At 31.9% G+C, this 23,599-nt stretch overlaps 1 protein-coding gene across 2 annotated transcripts in view; it reads right to left on the minus strand.

Annotated features, from left to right (window-relative positions):
- LOC145334131 (uncharacterized) overlaps positions 1-23,599 on the minus strand; it is a 147,562-nt gene that overhangs the window by 34,888 nt on the left and 89,075 nt on the right. Inside the window, exons 4-11 of one of the 2 annotated variants that reach the window (XM_080179430.1) lie at positions 21,946-22,006; positions 21,236-21,282; positions 20,812-20,883; positions 20,509-20,580; positions 10,743-11,032; positions 7,435-7,856; positions 5,187-5,364; positions 3,067-3,205 (exon numbers count right to left, since the gene is read on the minus strand). In XM_080179430.1, coding sequence (XP_080035556.1) covers positions 3,067-3,205; positions 5,187-5,364; positions 7,435-7,856; positions 10,743-11,032; positions 20,509-20,580; positions 20,812-20,883; positions 21,236-21,282; positions 21,946-22,006 — 1,281 coding nt within the window. The remainder of the gene's footprint in view (positions 1-3,066; positions 3,206-5,186; positions 5,365-7,434; positions 7,857-10,742; positions 11,033-20,508; positions 20,581-20,811; positions 20,884-21,235; positions 21,283-21,945; positions 22,007-23,599) is intronic. The other variant, XM_080179431.1, reaches the window with a different exon arrangement.

The following is a 23,599-nucleotide window of genomic DNA, read 5'->3' on the forward strand; positions in this document are numbered from 1 at the left end:
TAACCTAGAAATAGTAAAAAATTCCCTTTCTTTTTTTTGTCGCAAAAGAGAATTCAACAAAGATTTTCATTAAAAAACACCTTAGTGTAAAAATTAAAAAGTTTTAACTTGGTCACAAAAAGATTCAATTAGTTTATTAAATGTTTCATTTTCAGCAAATGACGATTAATCTCTATTACAAAGAATAAAGTGTAAAAAGATATTCTCGTTTTAATTTTAAGCAACTTAAAATGCATTTTAATACCTTTTAATGATTTATTTTTTAAAACATCATTTTATAAAATGTTATTGATTTTTAAAGTTATATATTAAAATGTTTTTAAATTTTGTTAACATTTTGTTTTGAATGTAGAAAATTGGTAATTCTAAACATTCAAAAAATGATTTTATTAAATTTTCATCACTTAAATTGCATGTTTGATGAAATTTTCAACTGATAATTCAAGAAAAATCGTTTAAGTTTTATTATATTTTACTTTGAAATGTTAAAAAAATATATTATTGTCAAAAATGTGGAAGTTATACTTTCCTCAAAAAAAGACCTAAAACATGCAAATTAACACGTGTAATGAGATTTTTTTTCTTTCAGGTTTAATTTTAAGTAATTATTGATATTTTTTGTAAAAAGGATTTTATATAAAAAGTTTTAAAACTCGAGTTATGTAGTGGTTCTAAAAAAGGTTGCGAATTTATGCAATTTTCTTGCAAAAAAAATTTTCTAGGATTTTAAAAATAGCAAAGGGTGTTATTAGACGTACTTACAGATACAATTGCTAAGTCATTTTGGCTAAACACTAAAATAAAGTTTTGACATCTGAGGGTCCAGCCGTGCTATACCAACTCCTCATACTGAATGAAAGAACTGACCAACAAAATTGATCTATATTAGTAAGCTAAATTGATGACAACTTTCAACCTATCATTGTATCCACGTTTATCTATATCAACTAGTGTATTTATTATATGTCAGTCATAACCACTTTTATCTAATGTAAAAAAGTCACAAGATATCTACGTCGACAACACGCAAATACTTCAGCCTTAAACAGGGATCTCAAGGGATAAGACAATATTCCAAATGAGGATTAACATAATTACCTCTTCTATAATTAAAGTTGTTGGTTGAAAAGTTTGGACACTGCTAATTTAGAACCAACAATTCAATAAAAGTAACCAACGTTTTTGAGCCAATGAATACGTTAAAAACTTTGGGTACCAAATATAATGTGGCCACCAAATTTTAGCAGGGGTTTGTCTCAATCTAACTCCTCCCCCTTTTTTAACCTCCCAAATTTCCCCCCGTTTCTCTTTCTTTTCGATCAATTCAAACCAATGTTCGTATTTTCTTCAAAAATCACTTTATCATCAGGGATAAGACAACGGACAATAAATTGATATACGTACCTAATAAGGATAAACAAGCAAAAACAATTCTACTAAAGTGCCCAAAGTTTATAAGCCAACGAATAAAAAAACATGGAAAACTTTGAATACAGTGTAATTTATAGCCCAATGTCCCCTCCCTCCCTATTTTTCCATCGCTTTTAAAGTAATGGAAAATAAGAAAAGTTTTTTTTTTTTATCTTTTTCTAGATTTTAAAAATCTCAAAACCTATTTGAAAACGAGAAATTTTGTAAATGGCATATTCCATGAAAGATTAGCCCGTGCCTTCAGCACCTAGGGGCTAAAAAAACTGGTTTTAACCTTATAATTGTACATTCTATATCCACGGAAAGCTGTTTATAATACGATGCTAGAAATTTTCGTATGAATAAGAATCGGTTCCTATCCACCGGATTCGAATGAATACAAGAAAAATCATTAAAATTATTAATAACGAAGCTACTCTATCATACCGTTCATCCAATAAAATTGTCATTTACTCAGCTGCTAGCAGAAATATACGGCTTATTTTGTGAAAATTTCTCTGGCCATGTGTCTGTTTGTCAGTCAGCCTGTTTGTCTGTCCTTCCGCCTGTAACGTCATTGAGTGGGGAAATTTTTGATAAATGGAATTAAATCGACTATTTTACTACATAATCCAATTACGGATATAGAAGAAATAAATAATATTTTTATCTCTCTGACGTTTTTATGTCATTTATTATTGCAACATATAAATATAATTATTACATCATTTAATTAATAACATGTTTTTAAATGGTAATTTATGTAATCAATTAATCAATTAATATCTTATTTATGGTATTAAAGACATTAAAAATAAAGAAAAAATGTGAGATAAAGTCCTATTTTGTTGTCCATAGGGGCCAAATTCATGAAAAATATGATCAATTTCTATGAACCCAAACGACACATGTGTTTTCAACATGGTTGAAGTATGTTGTTTTGGTAAAAAAGGTTCTAGGCAAAACTTTTTTTATAAATAATAATAAATATAAATATAATTTCATTATTTACAGAGAAAAGAGAGATAAGACAATGATGTACATTGTACATCCACAGTAAGGATTAACAAAATTACCCCTTAACTTAATAACTTATTGGTTGAAAAATGTTGACACTACAGGCTTGGAATTAACCAATCAAAATTCAATGCAAGTACCCGAAGTTTTTTTTGAAACAAAAAAGTATGATCCCTCCTTCTCTGATTATTTATAATATTCATTTACAAGAAAAACTTTTAACTTATTATTTAAACTTCTAATCAAATAAATATTCTTTTTTTTCATTATTATAATTGTTTTTATCTAATAAAAGACATTCATAAATTGACACAATTATAATTTTTTGTTTTCTTCTTATTAATCTAAAAAAAACTGTTTACCTCGTATGGGTGATATTCTCTTTCGATTTTTAGGTGATCATCTAGAGAATCCAGAGCTTAGAATGGGATGCATTACATTCAAACCCAAGGATATTAGGTGAAATAATATCCGACAGACAACCAACCCTTCGATTGAACGACCTTTGTCTGAGAAGTCCTAACTGTGCATGGTAATGAGTCGCTCCGTTCGTTTATGGCCAAGGCATTCCCCATACTCTAAAATATTTATGTCACGCACTTGACATAGCACGATCGCGGGTATTAACATAACTCTTACCTGGCAGATAATAGGGTGGAAAGCCGGGAGGAATGCTGGTGTAGTCCCGCGGCTCCTCTTTGATCTCGCCGCACGCGGGTGATGCGGACTGCGGCCGCACACACGGAGATGCGGAATTGGGCCGCGTGTCATCCAACTCCTAGACAACAGAAATTTTATTGTTAAAAACCAATTTTTGGCCGTCGTTACTCGTTAATAATTATTTATTGCCTCGTATTATGAATAACTTCCACGGATATTAAAATGAAAAAAATATTAGATTTAAAACAGTTGTGTTAGCTCAAGTTCAGCATGACTAAGAAACGGTTTCGAAGCCATACTGGAAAACTGTTATATTAACAAGGGAAAATTTGCCGTCGATTTAAATTGCTACAAAGGTCCACATTAATGGACAGTTCGTTTATCCAGTAAAAGGGAAGGGGATGGGGGTAGGATGGGGGGTATCGTTTATTCAGCCAGGTGCGAGTATCACTTTTTTAGAGTTCATGAAAATCTGGTGCAACAGACATCCTTCCCATAGAAGAGAAAATCTTTAACAACCCCATCAGAAATTTTGCTAACCCAACCTCTCCCCCAGGAAATATTATATGGGGGGGGGGGGGGGGGGGTTACCCCACCACTGCACTAGCCAATGTATTTTGAATTAGAATAGCTGTGCTAAATTACCATGAAACGAGTGAAGAAAACGTTATTTTCTTCGAATTATTTTCTGTAGAAAAAAACGCAATATTTTCCTCTTGTGAAAATGACAGAATTCCATTTAAGGTTCATAATTGAATTGGGCCAAAGAATGGTCGAACAAAATACGTGCAATCAAAGTCGCAAAAAACTGTTTTATTTTAGAAAATTAAGTCTATCCCATGCCATTAGATGCTCATTAGTCAAGGGATGCTAAACATAAATTTGATTTTTAAAATAAATTTATAAACAACAGTTCAATAGAACATTAACATTGGACATCAAAATCTTCTTGAAAAGCAATCTGTCTGTTTGTTTGTGTGTTTGTTTGTAGCGAAGGATCTCGCTAACCGCTGAACCGATCGGGTTCTCCTTTACAGGGTAGCTTCTCATAGTTCCCGGGAAGGTTTATAACTATTTTCTTGGGGGGTGGGACACCCCCAACCCCCCCCCCAAAATGAAAAATAATTCCCCCATCAAAAAAAAATTATTTTCTTTTTCTTTTTTATCTTAAATCTAAAATACAAAAATTGGTTTGATTAAACTAAAAATAAAATAGTGGGGTCGACTACCCCCCCCCAAAAAAAAAAAAATAATTCCCCCACCAAAAAAAAATTATTTTCTTTTTCTTTTTTATCTTAAATCTAAAATACAAAAATTGGTTTGATCAAACCTCTTGGGGCAAAGCCCCTAGTGGCTAGGGGCGAAGCCGCTAGTAATATAATAATTCAGAAAACATTTATTTGCTAATGGCTATTTTAGTATATTTGTGTGGGCACCAAAGCAAAATTGGTTAATGTCTACGTCTTTCGATATATTCAGGGAGGGAGGGGACAATGGGCTGTTTATTACACTAGTCCACAAAGTTTTATGATAGTTTTCTTATTTGTTGGCTCAACAACTTTGGAGACTTTTGTTGAACTTTGATTAGTTTCTTTAAGTTGAGTATCCAAATGTGTCAACCACTAATTTTAATCTACAGAAGGGGGTAATTTTTTGTATCATCATTGGGGATATATATTGGTCTATCTTTTTAGATCACTGGCCTTGCCCTGCACTTTTCCTCCTTGCCGTTTTCCAGACATTAAAAAACTACCCCCCCCCCTTACTATCTATCGCATCGTATTATAGACAACTTTCCACGGATATTGAAATAAACAATTATTAGTTAAAACTGATTTTTAAGATTTTCATTTTAATATGATTCTATATTTTATTTTTGAACAGTACATATGTAGTGGGATAGGTTTTAGACTATTTTATCTTTAAATTTAATTTTTTGACATGGTCTAAGGCTATTTTCCTGTCATTCTCTTAACCTTCAAATACAGAACCTATATAGGATATGGACATAACCTCTATTATTCTATATTTAAATAGATTTAGATAGTAGAAAAGTTTGCAACCCTATAAATAGCGCAGCAACAACTAAATTTACCAACCTGCTTTGGAATGATGAGGGTGGGACTATGGCTTCCCCTGTTTGTGTACATGTCCCCGTCCAGGCTCTTGTGCCTCATCTGTAGCGTCGAGTCGGGGGGCAGGTGGGTGTTGTGGGGGTGGGTGGGGGGCGTGTGGGCGTGGCTGGCACGCAGACGAGAGTTCTCCTCATGTTTGCCTCTGAAAAAGGTTAAAGTCATTAGAACATTGCGCAAAAAACTGTTTGGTCCCTAAAACAGCCTTGTAGAAAAGAAAGTTTATTGAGCAGGGGAGGTGAATCGAACCCTCACACAAAATTTTGGGAAAGAAAGTGTGATAAAAAGACAACCAGAATTATTTTTGAGCCATACAAATACAAAAAAAAATATTTTAAAAATTTTACTAGAGAAAAAGGCGAAAAACACACACATAAAAATTCACAGAACCCCATGATAAAATTATTAGAAAATTGCACCTGAAAAAAATAAAAAATGCTGTGCATTCAATTTCGCATAATTTCCTTTGCGATCATCTAAAGAAACCAAAGCATCATCCACTTATAATGGGATGTGATACTGTGATGTCCTAACTGTTAATGGTAATGAGCATCGCCTGTTAATGGGCCAAGGTTTTTCCTACTATAACTATTTATGCTGCGCATCTGAAATATACACCTGACATATGTATATGTAGACGTAATTGATGATACACCAAAAAAATGCTAAGAAATCCTAAATTATTTCTCGGACAAATTATTCTTCTTGTAAGTACAACTTGTCAATTTATCAAGGATGCATAAAATGATTCTTCCCCCCAATTCTTATTTGCAAGAAATAGCCGTTGGAAGCTTAATTAAGAAACATTGTCTGTATCGTCGTAAATTTTTGTTGTTTATTGACGATAACTGCTAAAAATTTACTTTTTTGTTACTCATAAAGAAATTTATTAGACTTTTAAATCCATCAAATGCTTTGTTTAAGTCTAAAGTACACAAATATTGATGTATCATATGCAATTTTAATGCTGTAATGATCAACATCAAAGAAAATAACTTTCATATATGTTGCTTTTTCATTACTGAAATTATTGAGGGGAAAAAGTTTATCCTCAGATGCTATATCCATGTTCCTTAATCTAAAAGGTAGACTAACTTATTTACGGTTGTAAAAGGCCTAATTAGGTCTGCTTTTACTTTATATTTACACAAACCAAGGAGGATTACGTTCTGTAGCAGCGCAGCTATTTTAAATAAAAAGATTAGCTTGGAAAGGGAGAGAGAGAGAGAGAGAGAGACAGAGAGAGAGAGACAGAGAGAGAGAGAGAGAGAGAGAGAGAGAGAGAGAGAGAGAGAGAGAGAGAGAGAGAGAGAGAGAGAGAGAGAGAGAGAGAGAGAGAGAGAGAGAGAGAGAGAGAGAGAGAGAAAGAAAGATGGAGATAGATAGGGAGAGAGAGACAAAGAAAGTTAGAGATAGATAGGGAGAAAGAGAAAGAGAGAGAGAGAGAGAGAGAGAGAGAGAGAGAGAGAGAGAAGGAGAGAAAGAGAGAGAGAAGGAGAGAGAGAGAGAGAAAGAGAAGGGGAGAAAGAGAGAGGTTAAGATTAACGTTAGTCGTTACAGACACACAGAAGTAAGTACGGACACATAATCTTGCAGAGTAGTTTTGCTAGCACATATGTACTTCATATAACAAAGTATATATTAATACACTGTACTGTAAGTGTACAAAAATATTTTTTTTAAAGCAAAGCTCCGAAATAATAACAGTCAGACATCATTGGGGATGTACATCAATTCATTGTCTTATCCCTTAGGATCCCTGAATTCCGACCCCCTTGAGATTTACCTCAATAATTATATTTCTTTTATTATGATAATTAGGTTTATATAATACTTATTTTTATTATAAAAGTATACCCACTTATAGTAAGTACGTACCTTGTATGTGTGAGTTTAGTAAGATCTCATGAACGGCTGGTCATGGAAGTATAGTATTTCTCTAGGTTTGATTTTAAGCTGTTTTTGTTAGTCTCATTCTTTTAATCAACATTAAATAAGAATGGAGGAGGGGGGGGGGGGGATGCAGATAACTTGTCCCTCTTAAGACTAAGGAACTAGCGTAATTATTTAATATCAAATCTTAAAAAATGCATGTATGTTTCTAGATGTGACAAATAAAATATCAGCATATCGATTGTCAACTATAAAGTTAGAGACAAATTGACAAACAAATCAAGATATAGAGTAGCTGCGCTACCTGATAAAATAAACTTACCTAAGGCTGAGATCTTGAGGATATGGCGGGGGAGGCGTTAAATTGTGTGACGGCGGCGGCGGCGTATCGCCGCCGTGGCGTGTTGTTCCGCCAAACGTCACGCGCTGCTCACTTGACCGCGGCCGCATGGCGGCAACCGTATTTGCAATGGCCGCCGCCTGTTCATACGCCCGCCGGTCGTACATGCTGGTTGGCGCGATCGGGGGCGGCAGATGGGGGTGGGAGCCGCTGCTTGGCGGATGGTGCAGCCCAAAGGCGGGCTCAAAGTGGCTGCCGCTGTTCACTGCCGAGCCGGGTGGCATACCGCCCACCCGGGACGACGAGGGCGGGGAGAGATCTCTGACTTTGGGGGTGGTGGGGTGCGGGGGCAGAATGTCGAAGACAAAATTGTCCAAAACTTTCGGCGTTTTCAGGTTGTCGCTCTAGAAAAAAAGAAAAAGAATTAAAGGATTTAGAAAGCTTAAAAAGAAAAATAACAAAGTTAGAAACAAGTCTTGATACAATTTTTCAAACTTTTTCATCAAGACTAATTTTGTTTCATCGTCAATTATCCTATCCTTTGATCCTTGAAATTTCCTCAATCTATGTGATAATATATTTGTTTTTAAAGCACACATATAAACAGGTGTGACATCATTTCAGCTAAACTTTTAAAGAGCGTGGATACTCTATAAATGTGTCCGAACTAGTTTTTAATGGATTTTAAGAATACTGCGCGAATTCTAACAAAATTAAATCATTTCAAATTAGTGTCGTGCACAGTAATTCAGCAAGGGGTGTAAAACCATCAGGGGTTGGAAAAATTGAAGTAAGACCTTCCCAATTTCAATTTTATGGGAGGTGTTGACACTCTGCTTTACCCCTTAACGACCCCTAACCTTTTAAAGGAATGTAACCATTCCCCTCTCAGTTAGAGAGGAAAGTGTCATGTGTGACGTCATAAATCTTTTGGTTACTCTGTAAACTTTTGCCATTATGATTGATTTTGAATTCCTAGATAATTTATCTAAAACACTTTTTTGGAAACCGACACTGAAAAACAAACACACACAAACATAAATTCATACACCAACTCTCACTCACACACACAAACACACACTCACACACCCTCACACACACAAACACACGCACACACACACACTAACAAATAAACAGTTGTAAAAGCTAATGGACTATTTATAAAAATTGAGCGGCTTAGTCAATTTTGCAAATTGTTTATTGAGTATTGTATATTTTGAAAAGCCAATAAATTCAATAACATTTAAAAGTCATCTATTTTAAAGCTGATTTTAACATAAATATTGAATATATGTATTTAGACTTTAAAATTTGGAGCATAACTTTTCTAAAAGTGCTGTAAATGATTTCGTCCAGGACGTCCAAGCTTTTTTTTGAGGGTGGTGATCTAATGAATATTTAAAAATTTTTAGGGGTTTCTAAGTTTGAGGAGGTTAAATACCCCTATACGAACCCAGTTATAGTGTCGGACTGATTATGACGTAAAAAAAATTAGCCAATGAGAGGCCATTATTGACCAATGGTAAAATTTATATGGCCTCTCATTGGCTAAATATTTTTTTTACGTCATAATCAGTCCGACACTTTTACTGGGTTCCACCTATACCCCTACCCTTGGGCTGTATACATTCGCCCATTCACGCAAATCATAAAAGCCTTTTACAATCAAACATTTTTTAAAATTATTTCAATAATACTGTCTTTCATTTACTGTTCTTTTCTGGGTCTTATAATTACAAACATAATTGTCCTACTTTAAAAGAAAAACATTTTACAAGTTTATGAGAAATTAGGCCCATTTGCTCAAATTCATGGTTTTTCACTGAAAATATTTTCAGGGTTTTAATGGATTTTCATTTGAGCAAAATGTACTCTTTTACCAGGTATAAGGTATAACCAACAAGCGAAATAAATATAAAATAATATTTGGGGGGCAAATGGAGAGGTCGTCAATTTTACGATGTGTTGCCCCCCAACGACAGCTGAAAAACACGTAAAGGTTTCGTGATTTTTTTTCCGAATTAATTTCATTGTTGGTATAAGCTGCTCTTTTACCGCAGCTTATTGTATATTAGTTAGGGAGGGAGGGAGGGGAGTTCAGGCCTTAAATTATTCACTTATTCAAAGTTAACACGCTCTCTCAATAGGTACTTTAATGGAATATTGATTTTATTGGTTAAAAATTGGCAGTGTTATAACTTTTATCAAACCAAGAATTTTAATCTACAGGAGGGGTAATTTTGTTTATTGGGAATGTAGATAAATTTATTGTCTAATTTCTTATGAAAACATAATATGAAGACATTATGATAATTTTGTAATTCTCTTAGTATTGGTCAAAGACTGATTATAGACAATTTTTATGAAAGATAGGCTTTAAAGGGATAAGACAATAGAAGATAAATTGATGTAAATCACCAATGATATTCACAAAATTACCCCTTCTGTAGATTAAGATTAGTGGTTGAAACTTTTGGACACTGAACTTAATGAACCAACAAAAAAAGTATCTAAAGTTGTTAAGCCAACCAACAGGAAAACGTTATTTCAAAACTTTGGGGACTAGTGTAATAAACAGCCAAATGTCCCCATCCTCCCTGGGCTCATCGTCCTAAAAGCTATGGCTTTAGAATTTTAATAGTAGAGGAAAAGTTGGAAGCAAAAGGTTTTTGTTTAGAGTTGCCATATCATTGTATCTAGTTTAATTTTGAATTCAAATTCCCTTTTCCTTCTGAGAATAGATTATGTTTATGAGCAAAAAGAAATATTTCTATTATACCAAACTACTTTTTTTCTGCAATTTTATGGAGGAAAACTTGAAGAAAAACTCATAATTGCGACTAATTTCATGTATGTTCTATTTTTAAGCTTTTCTTGTATTATTTATTTAGTATTTTTAATGAATAAAAAGATAGATACATTTTCGTTAGAATAAAACTTTTCAACAAAACTTCAGACGTTTATCTATTCGTTCTAGTAATCACCACATTATTATTTTTTAGACGTACAGACCTTTAGAAAAGACAAAAGAGCTTTTTCGCTTTCATTATTGTTACATTTATTATCATAAAAGATTCAAAATCTGAAGGAATGGATATAGAAAACGTGGATATTTAGGTTGCTAATATAGTCCTCAGATATTGGTCAATACGTTCCTCCATGGTCTGGGGAGGAGATGAGGTTAAGTCATGAGGGGGATCTCTCACAATATCCACGTATTCTATATCCACTTCTACAAGACAAACCATAAATGTAAAAATGCTTCGCTTTTAAAAAGAAATATTACTTACTTTGATAATATCGTTAATTGTGGACCAATTGGGGGAGGGTAGGTGAGGTGAGGGGTGAATCAAATCCGCCCCGTTGCTCGCCGCCTCTTTTGAGTGAATCGGCGGTGGCCGCAGTTCATTGAGGCGGTCGCGCGGCAGCCGAAACTGCCAATGATGCTTCGGCGAGGACAGATTGACCGCGTGTACGCGATCCCGCACATGGTCCAACTCAATGCCGCCGCTGCTAGCCGCCAGGCGGTCGCGCAGCTGCTGGTCTGCTAGGGAGCCGCCAGTTTGGCTTGTCACTGGGTCTGAAAAATAACAATAAATTATAATAATAACACTTGTGGATGAATTAGCGGATGCACCCATAGCATCAAGGGGCTCTGTTTTAAACAAAGAGGGAGGCAAAAAATAGAAGCTCTTTATTGCGCCTATAAAAAAGGCGATTTTGTATTTTTTTTAATTTTCCCCTTTTTTATAGGCACTATAAAGATGTATGGATAAGATTAAGTTGCTTAAAAACTTCTCAGGAACAAAAAAAAAGGAACTTATTGACCGCCGTTTCGGAAACTTTTAATTGCTGTAATTGTCATCCACAAAAAACAACAACAATGAAACATGTATTTAATTATTACCTAATCAAAACAAATATTATTTTCAATAAATTTTAAAAAATCAGAAATTTATTAATTGATTAGTATGTTATTATAATTTTTTACACAAATATTTAATAAATTGCATACCTAGGTTTTTAACAAATTTGTCCAATCAACCTTTAAGAAAAATATTATCAAAAAAATTTATATTTAGTTTTCAGAAATGAATTGAAAAACCAAAATTTTTAATAATCATATATTTAAAAGGATATGTTCAAATAAAAGGTGGAAGGGTTTTGAGCCTGCAAGTTTATACCAATCTATCACGTCCTCAAAGTCTCAAACGAATGAGATAACTTGTTTACATAATTATGGGTTCAAGTATAATTCAGAGGCCTTACCTCCTATCTAATAAAGTATAATTAAAAATCACATTTTATTGTTCTTTTTTTTATTAAAATACTAATTTTAGATTTTAAAAAATGCGCTACATAAATTTAGACGTCATTATCCTTTTATATTAAGAATTTTAAATTGTTTGAAACAAAAATCTAAAAATAAATTAAAGTGTTCTTATGTAATTATGAAAGCCATCAAGAAAGTAATTAGATAAAAATTGAAGAAAAACATTATATACAAAGATTACTATCTTAATCAAAGATCTAAAGGGATAAGACAATGGCCGATAAATTGATGTACATCACCAAATTCTTCTGAAGATTACAAATATTGGTTGAAACGTTTGGGCACTAGCCAATCAAAATTTATAAAAAGTCCCCAAAGTTGTTAAGGCAACGAATAAGAAAACGTTATCAAAATCTTTGGGGACTGACCTTTTTTTTATAAAACATAATCTGTGATTGTTCTATAACAAATGGTCTCATATTAACGCATAAATTACCAAATATCAAAAAAAGAAAACTTTTTTTTTTCATTATTTAAGATAAAATATTCTCAATTAAATGTAATAATACTGAGGACCAATTATTATCATCAACAAGGATGACAACATCTATAAAAAAGACGCTTAAAAGAATCAAAGAAATTGAAATTTTTTTCAAAAGTTAGGTAAATATGTGTCGAAAATTGCTTGGACATATAATGCTTAATATGGATATGCTTACAATTTAAACTTGATTATAGAGTTAAGTTTACAATAACATTGTGCTTAATTGTCAAAAGAATAACCATTACAAAAGTCAGCCAAATTAAAATAAACGTTGATATAAAAAGGGAAATGACTTTGTCACATAACAAAAGTCAACAATATTTGAAATACATCAAAATCTGTATGTTACGGATAGACGTACGGATTGACTAACCCTTATTACAGAAAAGTTTTCGCCTTTATAACCATTGTATTACCCAATCAATTGGAAATAAAACACGCAATATCCAAATTTTTTTTTAAAGAAAAGCTTTTTTCATATTCCATACATTTCTAGTAGCGAAGCTACCTTCAAAGGGATAAAGGGATAAGACAATGGCCGAAAAAGTTAATGTACATTCCTAATCAAGATACACAAAATATTCCTTCTGTAGATTACAATTACTGGTTGAAACGTTTAAACACTCGATTTAATTAACTAACCAATTACAACCCAATAAAGTCTCCAACATTATTAAGCAAATGATTAAGAAGAAAACGTTATTAAAAAACTTTGGGGACTAGTATAATAAACAGCAAAATGTCCCCTCCTCACTGGACTTTAAAGGCTATTTTTAAGCTACTAATGAATTATGTCAACCTTGTATATTACTTTTTCAAATTCAAAACAATTTTTGTACATTTATGCCAAAAAATCCTCGTTAAAAGTACGACAATTTTTTTCTTGGCATAAAATTAAGAAAAGTGCATTAATTGGCAAATATTTACAAAAAAATATATAAGATAAAATATGCATAATTAAATTATTTTGTTTTTTTTTCTATTAAGCCTTTTTTATTTGAATTTATTTGCATTTAAGACATAATTGATTAAAATTGATCTTTAATGAACTTAATTTGTTGTCTTATTATTGTCAACAATAAATTAAAAAATTTTAAAACAAAGTAAGTAGATAGATTCTTTTTGAAAATAAAACCTTGTTAACAACTTAATATCTGCTGGATTAGAAACGTTTCTCAGCCATACTGAAAATCATGTAAAGTAGGTATTGTATTACAGACAATTTTCAACGAATATTAAAAAAAGAAAAATTAAATCTGATACCGGTTTGATAGCCCGAACCTTCGGCCACTCGGGCTAACAAAATTTTTCAGTTTAATATCCGCGAAAAGCTGTCTATAATATGATGAGATAATAACTTTTTCCTCTTAATAATAACTAATTTTTTTGTACACAAAAATCAGACGTCATTTCTACATAAGTTGTATAGAAAGGAGGAAGGGATAGTGCAACCGAAGAAAAATAATTTCCCCCCAACTAAAATTAATCGTCATTGAGACAACATGGTTTTTTTTTCTAAATCTAAATCCTATAAAATAAACTAGTAGGTATTTTATCTGTTAAAGAAAATCTATCTCGCCCACCTTTAAACCGATTAAGTTCTATTGGGATGGTGAAAATTTTTTTTTGGATAATATGAACCATTATATAAAGAGACAAAATAATTTTTCTTTCTATATCCCATCTCTATTAACTTTGTAAATATTTGTAAGCCCTAGCTTATAATTATTGGTTGGTTTGGAACTATAAGTTTCGTGCAAGATTACAAATAATAGTTGCGTCACCCCTAGCCTCTAGGGGAGGTTGGGGGAGTTCAGAAATATAGCCGAAAACCACACCAACGAATTTATAAAGCTCCCTTGAATTTTATAACCAATTGATTTCTGATATCCTATAGCTTCAAAAAATAACTCTACTACTTTATAGGGTTGGGCCGGATATCCGGTCTGGCCGGTTACCCGGTCGGATATTAAAAAGATCCAGTTTCATGATATCCGGCTGATTTTTGACGCCGGATATCCGGTAAATTGCCGGATATCGAACGTTGGCCAGCCAAAAAAGTATCCGGCCCAACCCTACTTATACTATAGGGTTATTATTATCTGATATGAATACTAAGTTTTCTTCAGTGGTTAGCGAGATCTTAACTGACAAACAAATTTTATTCCTAGATACATTAGGCCTTTTGAAAACTAAAATCTTTATAATGAGGTAAAAGGATCTCTTTCTGTGTGTCTGTCTGTCTGTACCGAAGGATCTCGCTAACCGCTGAACCCATATGGTAAAGTTTCATATTGCTCCTGGGAAACTTTATAACTATTTAGGAGAATGGTACCACTATCCTCCTAAGAGAAATCGCCCCTAGAAAAAAATGACCAAAACTAAAAAATTTCTTTTTGCTTTTTCTTTTTAAAAACTAATATTGAATGTAGAAGGAGGGGGGTGGGACGATTTCAACCTATCACCAAAAGTGCCCCTAGAGGCCTCTAGGGGGCTTAGCCACTAGTATTTAATATTTAAGGATAAATATTCTTTTGTACTGAAAATGTTAATAGCTAGGGTTTCAAATGTCAATTACATATAACCATTTTATTTTATTTATAGATATAACAATTCTAATCTTTTTTTGCAGCGCATCTACTCTATAGTATATGTTTGAGAGTACATCCACCTTTCAAATTCAAATAGAGATCCAAAGTGATAAGACAATCGATGCTAAATTGATATAAGTCCTCAATGATGATGCACAAAATTACCTCCTTGAAGATCAACTTTGTTAATCAAACTATTTTGACACTACGCGTTCAGATCCCAAAGTATTTGAGCCAACACAGACAAAAAGTGATTATAAAACTTTGGGTACCTACCAGGGTAATTTACAGTGCAATGTCACCTCCCTCTCTATGATTGAAAGCAAGATGAAATGGGAACTTTTTAAAAGATTTGACTCATTCAAACATCACATTTACTAAATGCATCTCAAGATTTCAACATTTTACTGGATTACAGTTTACTGTTCTTTAAAAATGCTAGGCTATTTATGGACATAATTGTCTTTGTATTCCTCTCATAGGTTTATGTTACAATTATAGTCACTTGGATTTAAACAAAGCTTTTGATAGGTCAAGTTTTAGTTATAATAGTTTTTTCTCGCATCGTATTATAAACAGCTTTCCGCGGATATAGAATGTTCAATTATAAGATTCAAACCAGTTTTTTAGCCCCGAGGTGCCGAAGGCACGGGCTAAAAAAACTAATTTTAATCTTATGATTGTACATTTTTATATTCGTAGAAAGCTGGATATAATACGAGGCTAGACATAGTTTTTTCGTATGGATGAGAACCGGTTCCTATCCACCGGATTCGAATGAATACGAGAAATAACTTTCCAGTATAGCTTTGAAATATCCGATGGATTAGATCCTGTTCTAATGCATACTGAAAAATTATGAAAAGCATCGTATTTTATCCAGTTTCCTTCGAATAGAAAGATGTACAATCATAAGATTAAAACCTTTTTTTTATAGCCCGTGCCATCTCGGGGCTAAAAAAATGGTTTTCTTTCCGTCCGTTCTCCACTTTTTAGTTTCGATTCCTGGATCAATTAGGCACACTTTCATAAGCTTTGTTGTTATTCTAGTTATTAGCTGCAAAACTCTTTAACTAGCTAAGCTGTGATAAAAAATTAAGATACATATTTCAACTTCGGTATAATCCTTGTTATTTTCAAGCAAATCTTTCTCTGACAAAGTTTACTTGTAAATTGTTTGAATTATCCTTTGGTGAATTAATTAAGTTTACAATGAAGGGGTGACAATTTCCATACAACTGAGAGAGGACCGTCTAATGCCAATTTAAGTTTAGGTTAGGTTAAATAATTGATAGAAGATTCCCGCAGGGACAAGAAACACATCGTTTAATAAATAAAAGAAAGGCGGGGGGGGGGGGGTCATCCAATCCAAGTTTATCAAAGAGATTTTATCGTACGGGTTAACTAGGACTTAAAGAAGGACAACTATGTTCATATGCAACTCAGCAATTACATGAAAAATATTTTTGAAATGAAAAAAGAACAGTAAACTGTTTTATAATGTATAAAAGAATCTATATAAAGTAGATTCGTTATAAAATAAATAATCCAAAGAACGTAAGATAGATTTTTTAATTATCAAAATATACACAAAATATATTTTTCAAATGGAACACAGTAATAGTGGCTGACTGATTTTGACGTAACAAAAAAAATTAGCCAATAAGAGGCCCCTATAAATTTTACCATTGGTCAATAACGGCCTCTCATTGGCTAATTTTTTTTGTTACGTCATAATCAGTCAGACACTATTACTGTGTTCTTCAAATGAATAAGTAAAACTTAAGTTATATAAAAATTGTAAATCGATTAATAAAATAAAATGGTAATATAAGAAGTGTTTTTTTTCACCAAAGGTTAAGTAAATAGAAAGTCAACTTATAATAATTAATTTTTTATATTATTTATTTTTAACATTTTAGAAAAGGTTTTTAACATATTAGTCTGGATAGTAGCGCAGCTACTCTATTAGTATAGTTAATACGTACGATTGTCCAATAATGTAACAAGCAAACCCTAAAAGTTTAACTTTATTTGGTTAACAATGATAAAACTTATTCACAATTAGGTTAGCGTAAATAGGGGGTATTTTTGTTTATCATAACATGGAGGTATATTTATCTATCATCCTTTGGATCTTATACCTCTTATCCCTGGTGAAATAAGATATTCTATAAGATTGTATGAAGATAATAATTGTTTATTTTCTCACAGTTTCGGCAATAAAGGGGCAAGCAAATATTCTAATAATAGGTTTACCAAAGAATCTCGCTAACCACTGAGCCGAAAAGATTCTCATTTACTTCTCATGGATCCTGGTAAGATTTTTAGCTATTTACTATTTTGTTACTTTTTCTTTTTAAAACTAAAATTTAAAGTGGGTGGGGATGGGGGTGGTCGACTACTATCCACATTTTTTATGCCCCTAGAGGCCTCTAGGGGTGTAGCCGATAGTAATATATATAGTGGTAAGGTTTGTTCTGTCTGAAGCTAAAAATATCGAAATTGCTGCTTGTACTTTGCTGGGAAGCTTTAAAAATGTACTAAATTGATATAGTATTAAGATTGATTAATTGTAAGCTATATTACAATATCTACGAGCCGTATATTTTATTACATCGAAAATGTTATCTAAAAATTGGCATTTCTGATAATTTAATCTTTTTTCTCTCAACGTAACCTATGATAATATTTCTTACTTGGAAATTCATAATTTTTATTGCTTTATGTGAAAGTTTAAATTTTCTTTTTTTAATTTATAAAATTAATTTTCCAGTATGGCTTCGATTGATACCGATGAATTATAGATAGTTTTCAGCCATAATGAAAAATCATGTATAGCATCGTATTATAGACAATTTTCTACGGATATTAAAATAAAAACCTTAAAAATAATACAAGTTTCTTTTAGCCCAAGCCTGCGGCCCCATTGGGGTTTAATCTTATAATTGCTGTTTATTATACGTTGCGATAAATTGCTATTATCTTACATATTATTTTAAAATCTTCAATAATCATTAATCGTTTTTACAATTAAATTTCAAAATTGTTTGAAAAAAATACAGGCGCAACTCATTGCCATGCACGGTAAAGTCTCATAGACAAAGTCTATATAAAAAAGGTTGGTTATCTGTATTGCTACAAAAGGGCCCATAAGAGTCATACTCATTGCTATAATATGAGTGACATAAGCCATTATATTATAAAATATTGCATAAGACAGAACTGTTAATCCCTTTTAAATGCATTAATCTATTTTTAAAAGTCAGAAAATACGCAAATAAATGTAATTTTCTGAAAGTAATATTCAATTTAGAAAAAATAATACTTACTACGCCCTTAGAAGACTCTAGGGGCACTTAAAGGAGGGGGAGAAGTCGATCCTTCCAACATTTTTATTATAAGATTTATAAAGAAAAAGAAATTTTTTTTTTGGGGGGGGGGTTGATATTTTTTATTTGGAGGGTGGACATACCCTACCCCAAAATAGTTATACACCTTCCCTTAATCTATAAGAAGCATTACTGTAAAGAAGAACCATATCGTTTCAGCGGTTATTGAGATCTAAAGCTTCAGACTAAAAACACTTACTAATTTATATAATAGGATTATTATTATACTGCAATGATTATCAAAAAGAAAACATAATAGGAACCAATTTTTTGGTTTAAATTGCGCCCGTTCATAAGACTAGGCATCCCCTCAATCTTATCATGAAAGCCACGTACTTTTTACATAATAGCAGTAGATGTCCTTTTTAGCGTCTTTAATTTGCCGCGGTGTAATTTACACTCGAACCCGACAACATGACGACACATTCCCCATTTATAAACCTTTAAGAACAATATCTTTTTTTACAAACAAACTTTTTCGTCATTTGCAGAGTCGTTAAAAAACAACTTTGAAATTCTGAGTAAAAATAAATAAAAGGTGCAATTTGTTTTTCTAGACTGACGCTTTAATAATATTGGTAGTTTGGGGGGGGGGGGGGGGGGTTGCATTTCTGCGGGTTATGTCATTTATGCAAAAAGCAAAGTATTTGGTCTGTCCGCCATTCTTAGTCATTTAGAGTGTATTTTTACTAATAAAATTACTTCAAATTAAGTTTTTAAAAACTGTTGGAATATTTGACAGTTCTTTTCATTATGGCTTTGAAACCAATCAATATCCGGTGGATTTGAACAGGTTCTGAGACATACTGAAAAAGTCATGTATAGCATCAAAATATAAAAAAAAAATTCTTCAATATTAAAATAAGAACATAGAAATAATAACAGTTTTGTTAACACGGGCCTCCGGCCACTCGTTGCTTAAAAAACTGGTTTTAATCTTATTATTTTTCATTTTAATAAATAATTGTTCTTTTAATAGAATTTTAGTTGATCTTTTTGCTCAATAATTCTTGGACATAACTGTTCTTGTTTTAGCAAAAAAATATATGAAGAAAAATAGATTGTTTTTGTCTAGAAAATTCCGCTAAATTAAATGACCTTAGTTTTAAAATGGAAAACCCACCAATTAAAAAAATTGTCAATAAAGTCTTTAAATTATTCTTGGATTTTTGTCTTGGATTTTCTTCAATTTATCAATGGTAATTTTATTATGATGATAGTAGGTACTAAAAACATAAAAAGGCTATTCAACCTTTTAATAAGGACGAAAATAATGAAACTGGTATTAATTCTTTGATTTTTATTTTAATTATTGTGGAAAATTGTCTGTAATACGATGCTATACATGACATTCAGTATAGCTGAAAACTGGTTCTAATCCAGAGGATAATATTCAGTTTCGAAGATACTGGAAAAAATCATAAGCGGTCATAAAAAGCGAAAAGTATTAAAAAGAAAGACTTTGATAGTAGTAATTTCTTGATGTAATCTACTAAATGCATTTCTTTTTGGTTTTCATAGCCATTATACAATCATTACTTTGTTACACAAATTTAAGGATATTTAGATTTTCAAATTGCTGCTATGTAAGGTGTATATCAATGATTTTATAGTTGGGACATTGCTTTGGTACAATGACAGGTGAATCTGAAAGATAATGGTCATGCAATCAAAAGGTTGGTTGTCTATAGGTCTACACCTAAATAAGACAGTTTGCCTGTTCTACAAAAGTTCAACTTTATAAAATGTTTAATATGAGGTATTACATATAATAAAGTTACACAATATTGTGGTCAAAATGCTATTACTAGAGAAGCTTTTAATGGTTTTTATGAAATGCGAAATATCGGCAATAATATGAACGCAAATAAGTTCATATAGTTGCAGATCTATAATTACTACGTTTCTTGTGATAAAGTCGACATAAACCTTTGAAGTTGATGTCCACACAAAATTTAAAGAGTATCACTGTATGTATGACTTTAACCCTGGCAAAATTGCACAAGACAACCAGTCACTTGTGTATTTATAGATGCTGGGACAAATTGCATAAAAACTGCCCAAAATTGCACAAAAAATTGCAAAAATGATGAAATTTGCTTATGTAATCCTTTAATCAAAGTCTGCATTGGTTATTTAAGCAATTTTATTTAGAAATAGAAATAAACACTTGAAATATTTTGGTTTTAACAAAAAATGCGCATAACATTGATGCGCATGATTAGGTAGGATGCCGCAACAAATGTTGTATCCTACCTGGAGAATTTTGGCGGGATCTTTTGGTTGTACTGAGATCTGTGGGTCGATTATCCTCCTGTTTCTCCAAACCTGGACAAGATAATTCTTATTTTAAAACTCTAAACAACTTTGCTTTCATACATTTTAGCAAAAAAATAATACTTTTTAAGCATAAAAAAGCAAAGTTGCTTAAAATAATAAGTTAAGAACGATCATTTCCCTTTTAATATAGCAAATTCCAAATCATTTTGTTTCACACTGTATGAAGTCCAATGCTTGACAGTTATGACCACTAAAAATGACTGCAAAAAAAGTTTGTACCTGACAAATGACCGCTATGACCACTGGTTGAATGATGACTGGAATTTGTTGAAAGGTCACGAGGTATAGAATCTAAATAGATAGATAAATAATTAGATTGGTAGGTAGAAAGATTTACAAACAAAAAATCAGAGAAAAAAAGATGTATATTCAAATAGATGGAAAAAAAACACACAAACAGATATAAAGTTAGTAAGACAAATAGATAGACAGAACTAAAATAATAACATTAATAGAAATAAGTAATCAAAGATAGATAGATATATAATTAGGAAAAAAGAAAGAAATATGGATAGATAAATAAATAGATAGAAAAAAGATGGATAGATATATCAATAGATATAAAGAAAGATGGTTAGATAAAAAGACAGATGGAAAAATATATAAATAGAAAGAAAGATGGATATATGAAAAAAACAATCACCTGGTGTATCACATGAATTTGAATCGCTTTCTATACTTCGAGCTCCACTAAAAACAAAACTTACTCTCAAAAAAGAAAAATGCTTTTCTAATTTCAAACTGTCAAAGACGCTCCTAAGCCCTAGGAAAGTTATTAAGCAGGAAGGGAGGGGACATTGGGCTCAAAGTCTTTTTAAAATCTTTTTTATTTTATTTGTTGGCTTAACAACCTTGAGGACTTTCATTGAATTTTGATTGGTTGGTTCATTTAGTTGAGTGTCCCATCGTTTTAACTTCCAATTGTAATCTACAGAAAGAGTAATTTTGTGTATTTATCGGCCATTGTCTTATCTTTTTAGATCTTTGGTTATTAAGCGCTAAGAAAATAACTTAAAAACTGTAAGATTCTAGGTAATAAAAATTTAATAATAATTTAGATTTTTAATATAATAAAAAATACTTTGATTAAACTTGATATATTTTTTCTTCATGGAAAAATTAAACGTAAGAGATCTTATGAAAGCTTTATAAAAACATTTTAAGTATGTTTTGTACATTTTAAAATAAATATAAGTAAATTAAAATTTATAAAAGCAAATAAAAATAGAAGCCATAATGGTTCCTGCTAAATATATTGACCTTATTATTGTCTGATCTGAATGTACTTATTTCATTTTGTATTTTTGAACCGACTGCAATTGTATAAACGTTTTTTTTAGAGTAATTTTGTTCCTGTTTTGTTGTTTCATTTTTCTCCGCTTGGCGAGAACACCATCTTGAGGGGAACTTAAACCTGAAATAAATATTTCATTAGTTTTGGTAAATATTTAAAAATATCTTTGTTTTATACAAAATCACTAAAAATAGATATAATTTTACTTAGATCTTAGACCATATTTTCATGTTCTGTAATAAAGTGAACATGCAGCGGGCTAAAACAACAATTTACCCTTCAATCCCTTTTGCCACATTCCCTTCCCTCCTACTGGATGAACGAACTAACCAATAAATTCCATGTTAGCAAGCTGAATTTTACCGACAATTTTCCCCTGTTATAATATCCACGTATATAAACTTTAATTAATACCTATTTAAAACTCGAAACATCCTAAATGTACATGAAATTGTACAAAATCAGACCCTAAACTTGCCTGCCGTCCTATTATTGCTGCGCTACATTAAATTTAAAGGTTTTTAAAAAAACTGTTAAAATTTTTCTGAAACATTAATTTGAAATAAATAAAAGATTATCCCCGTCTAATCTAAATTTAACTCTTTTTAGAATTCTTTCAAATTTATATTTAAAAGTCAAAACAGTTTAATTTCTTAATGTTAATACAATTCAATTGAATAATATAAATATGATATAAATTTTTCGTGTAACTTGAAATATTTTGATTTGCTGATTTTATGGCAATCAAAATAAGTAATAACATAAACATAATTAATTTTTAGTTTAATTCAAATTTAAATAAGCAGTATTTTTTTTAAGTGAAGCTTTTCTATGGTCGGTCCGTCCGGCCGTAACAGCCCTTTTCGTTAATTTAGACATGTTACAACTGTCCTATCAATTTCAAACTTTGCAGGATGATTTTCATAACATTTAGGTACGATTTAGAAAGCGTAACAACTCTATAATCGTTACATGAAAGTCTGTATGCCCATTTAAAATATGATGATTTTAAACTTTTTTGGCAACATTTTTTTGTATGATATAATTATTAGGGTTGGGCCGGATACTTTTTTGGCCGGATACCGGATATCCGGCTGATTTCAAATGCCGGATATCCGGTAACCGGCCGGATATCCGGCCAACGCCGGATATCCGGCAAATATCCGGTTATCCGGCCAAATTACCGGATATCCGGCCGGATAACCGGCCAAATTACCAGATATTAAAGTAGTAAAAAAAAAATTTCTTCAGAAATCTTATAAATTTACATAAAGTTAAACTTATTCAAAAAAATGTTCTTCTAGCTTCAATAATAAGAAAATTTTAGCCATTTAGGATTTTAAAAAGCAGAGATTTATGGTGTAAAGTATAAAAAATTATAGAGCCGGATATCCGGCCGGATAGTTTCAATATCCGGTATCCGGCCGGATATTGAAAATGGCCGGATATCCGGCCGGATATTGAAAATGGCCGGATATCCGGCCACACCGGATATCCGGGCCAACCCTAATAATTATCCTATACATCTTAATTTTTTTCTCCGCTGTAAACAACGATTACTACGTCCAAAACATGAAAATGAAAATAAAAGATTGACTTCTCTAACCATCTAATGACGTACGAACTTATCCTAGTTATAGAGTGGCTTCGCTACTTGAAATATAAATTTATAATTGTTTCTATCACCATGTTAAAATCAACTCTTCAAGCTTT

This window comes from Acartia tonsa, chromosome 12 (assembly GCF_053477335.1).
Source record: "Acartia tonsa isolate MP-2025a chromosome 12, ASM5347733v1, whole genome shotgun sequence".
Classification (NCBI taxonomy): Eukaryota; Metazoa; Arthropoda; class Copepoda; order Calanoida; family Acartiidae; genus Acartia; species Acartia tonsa.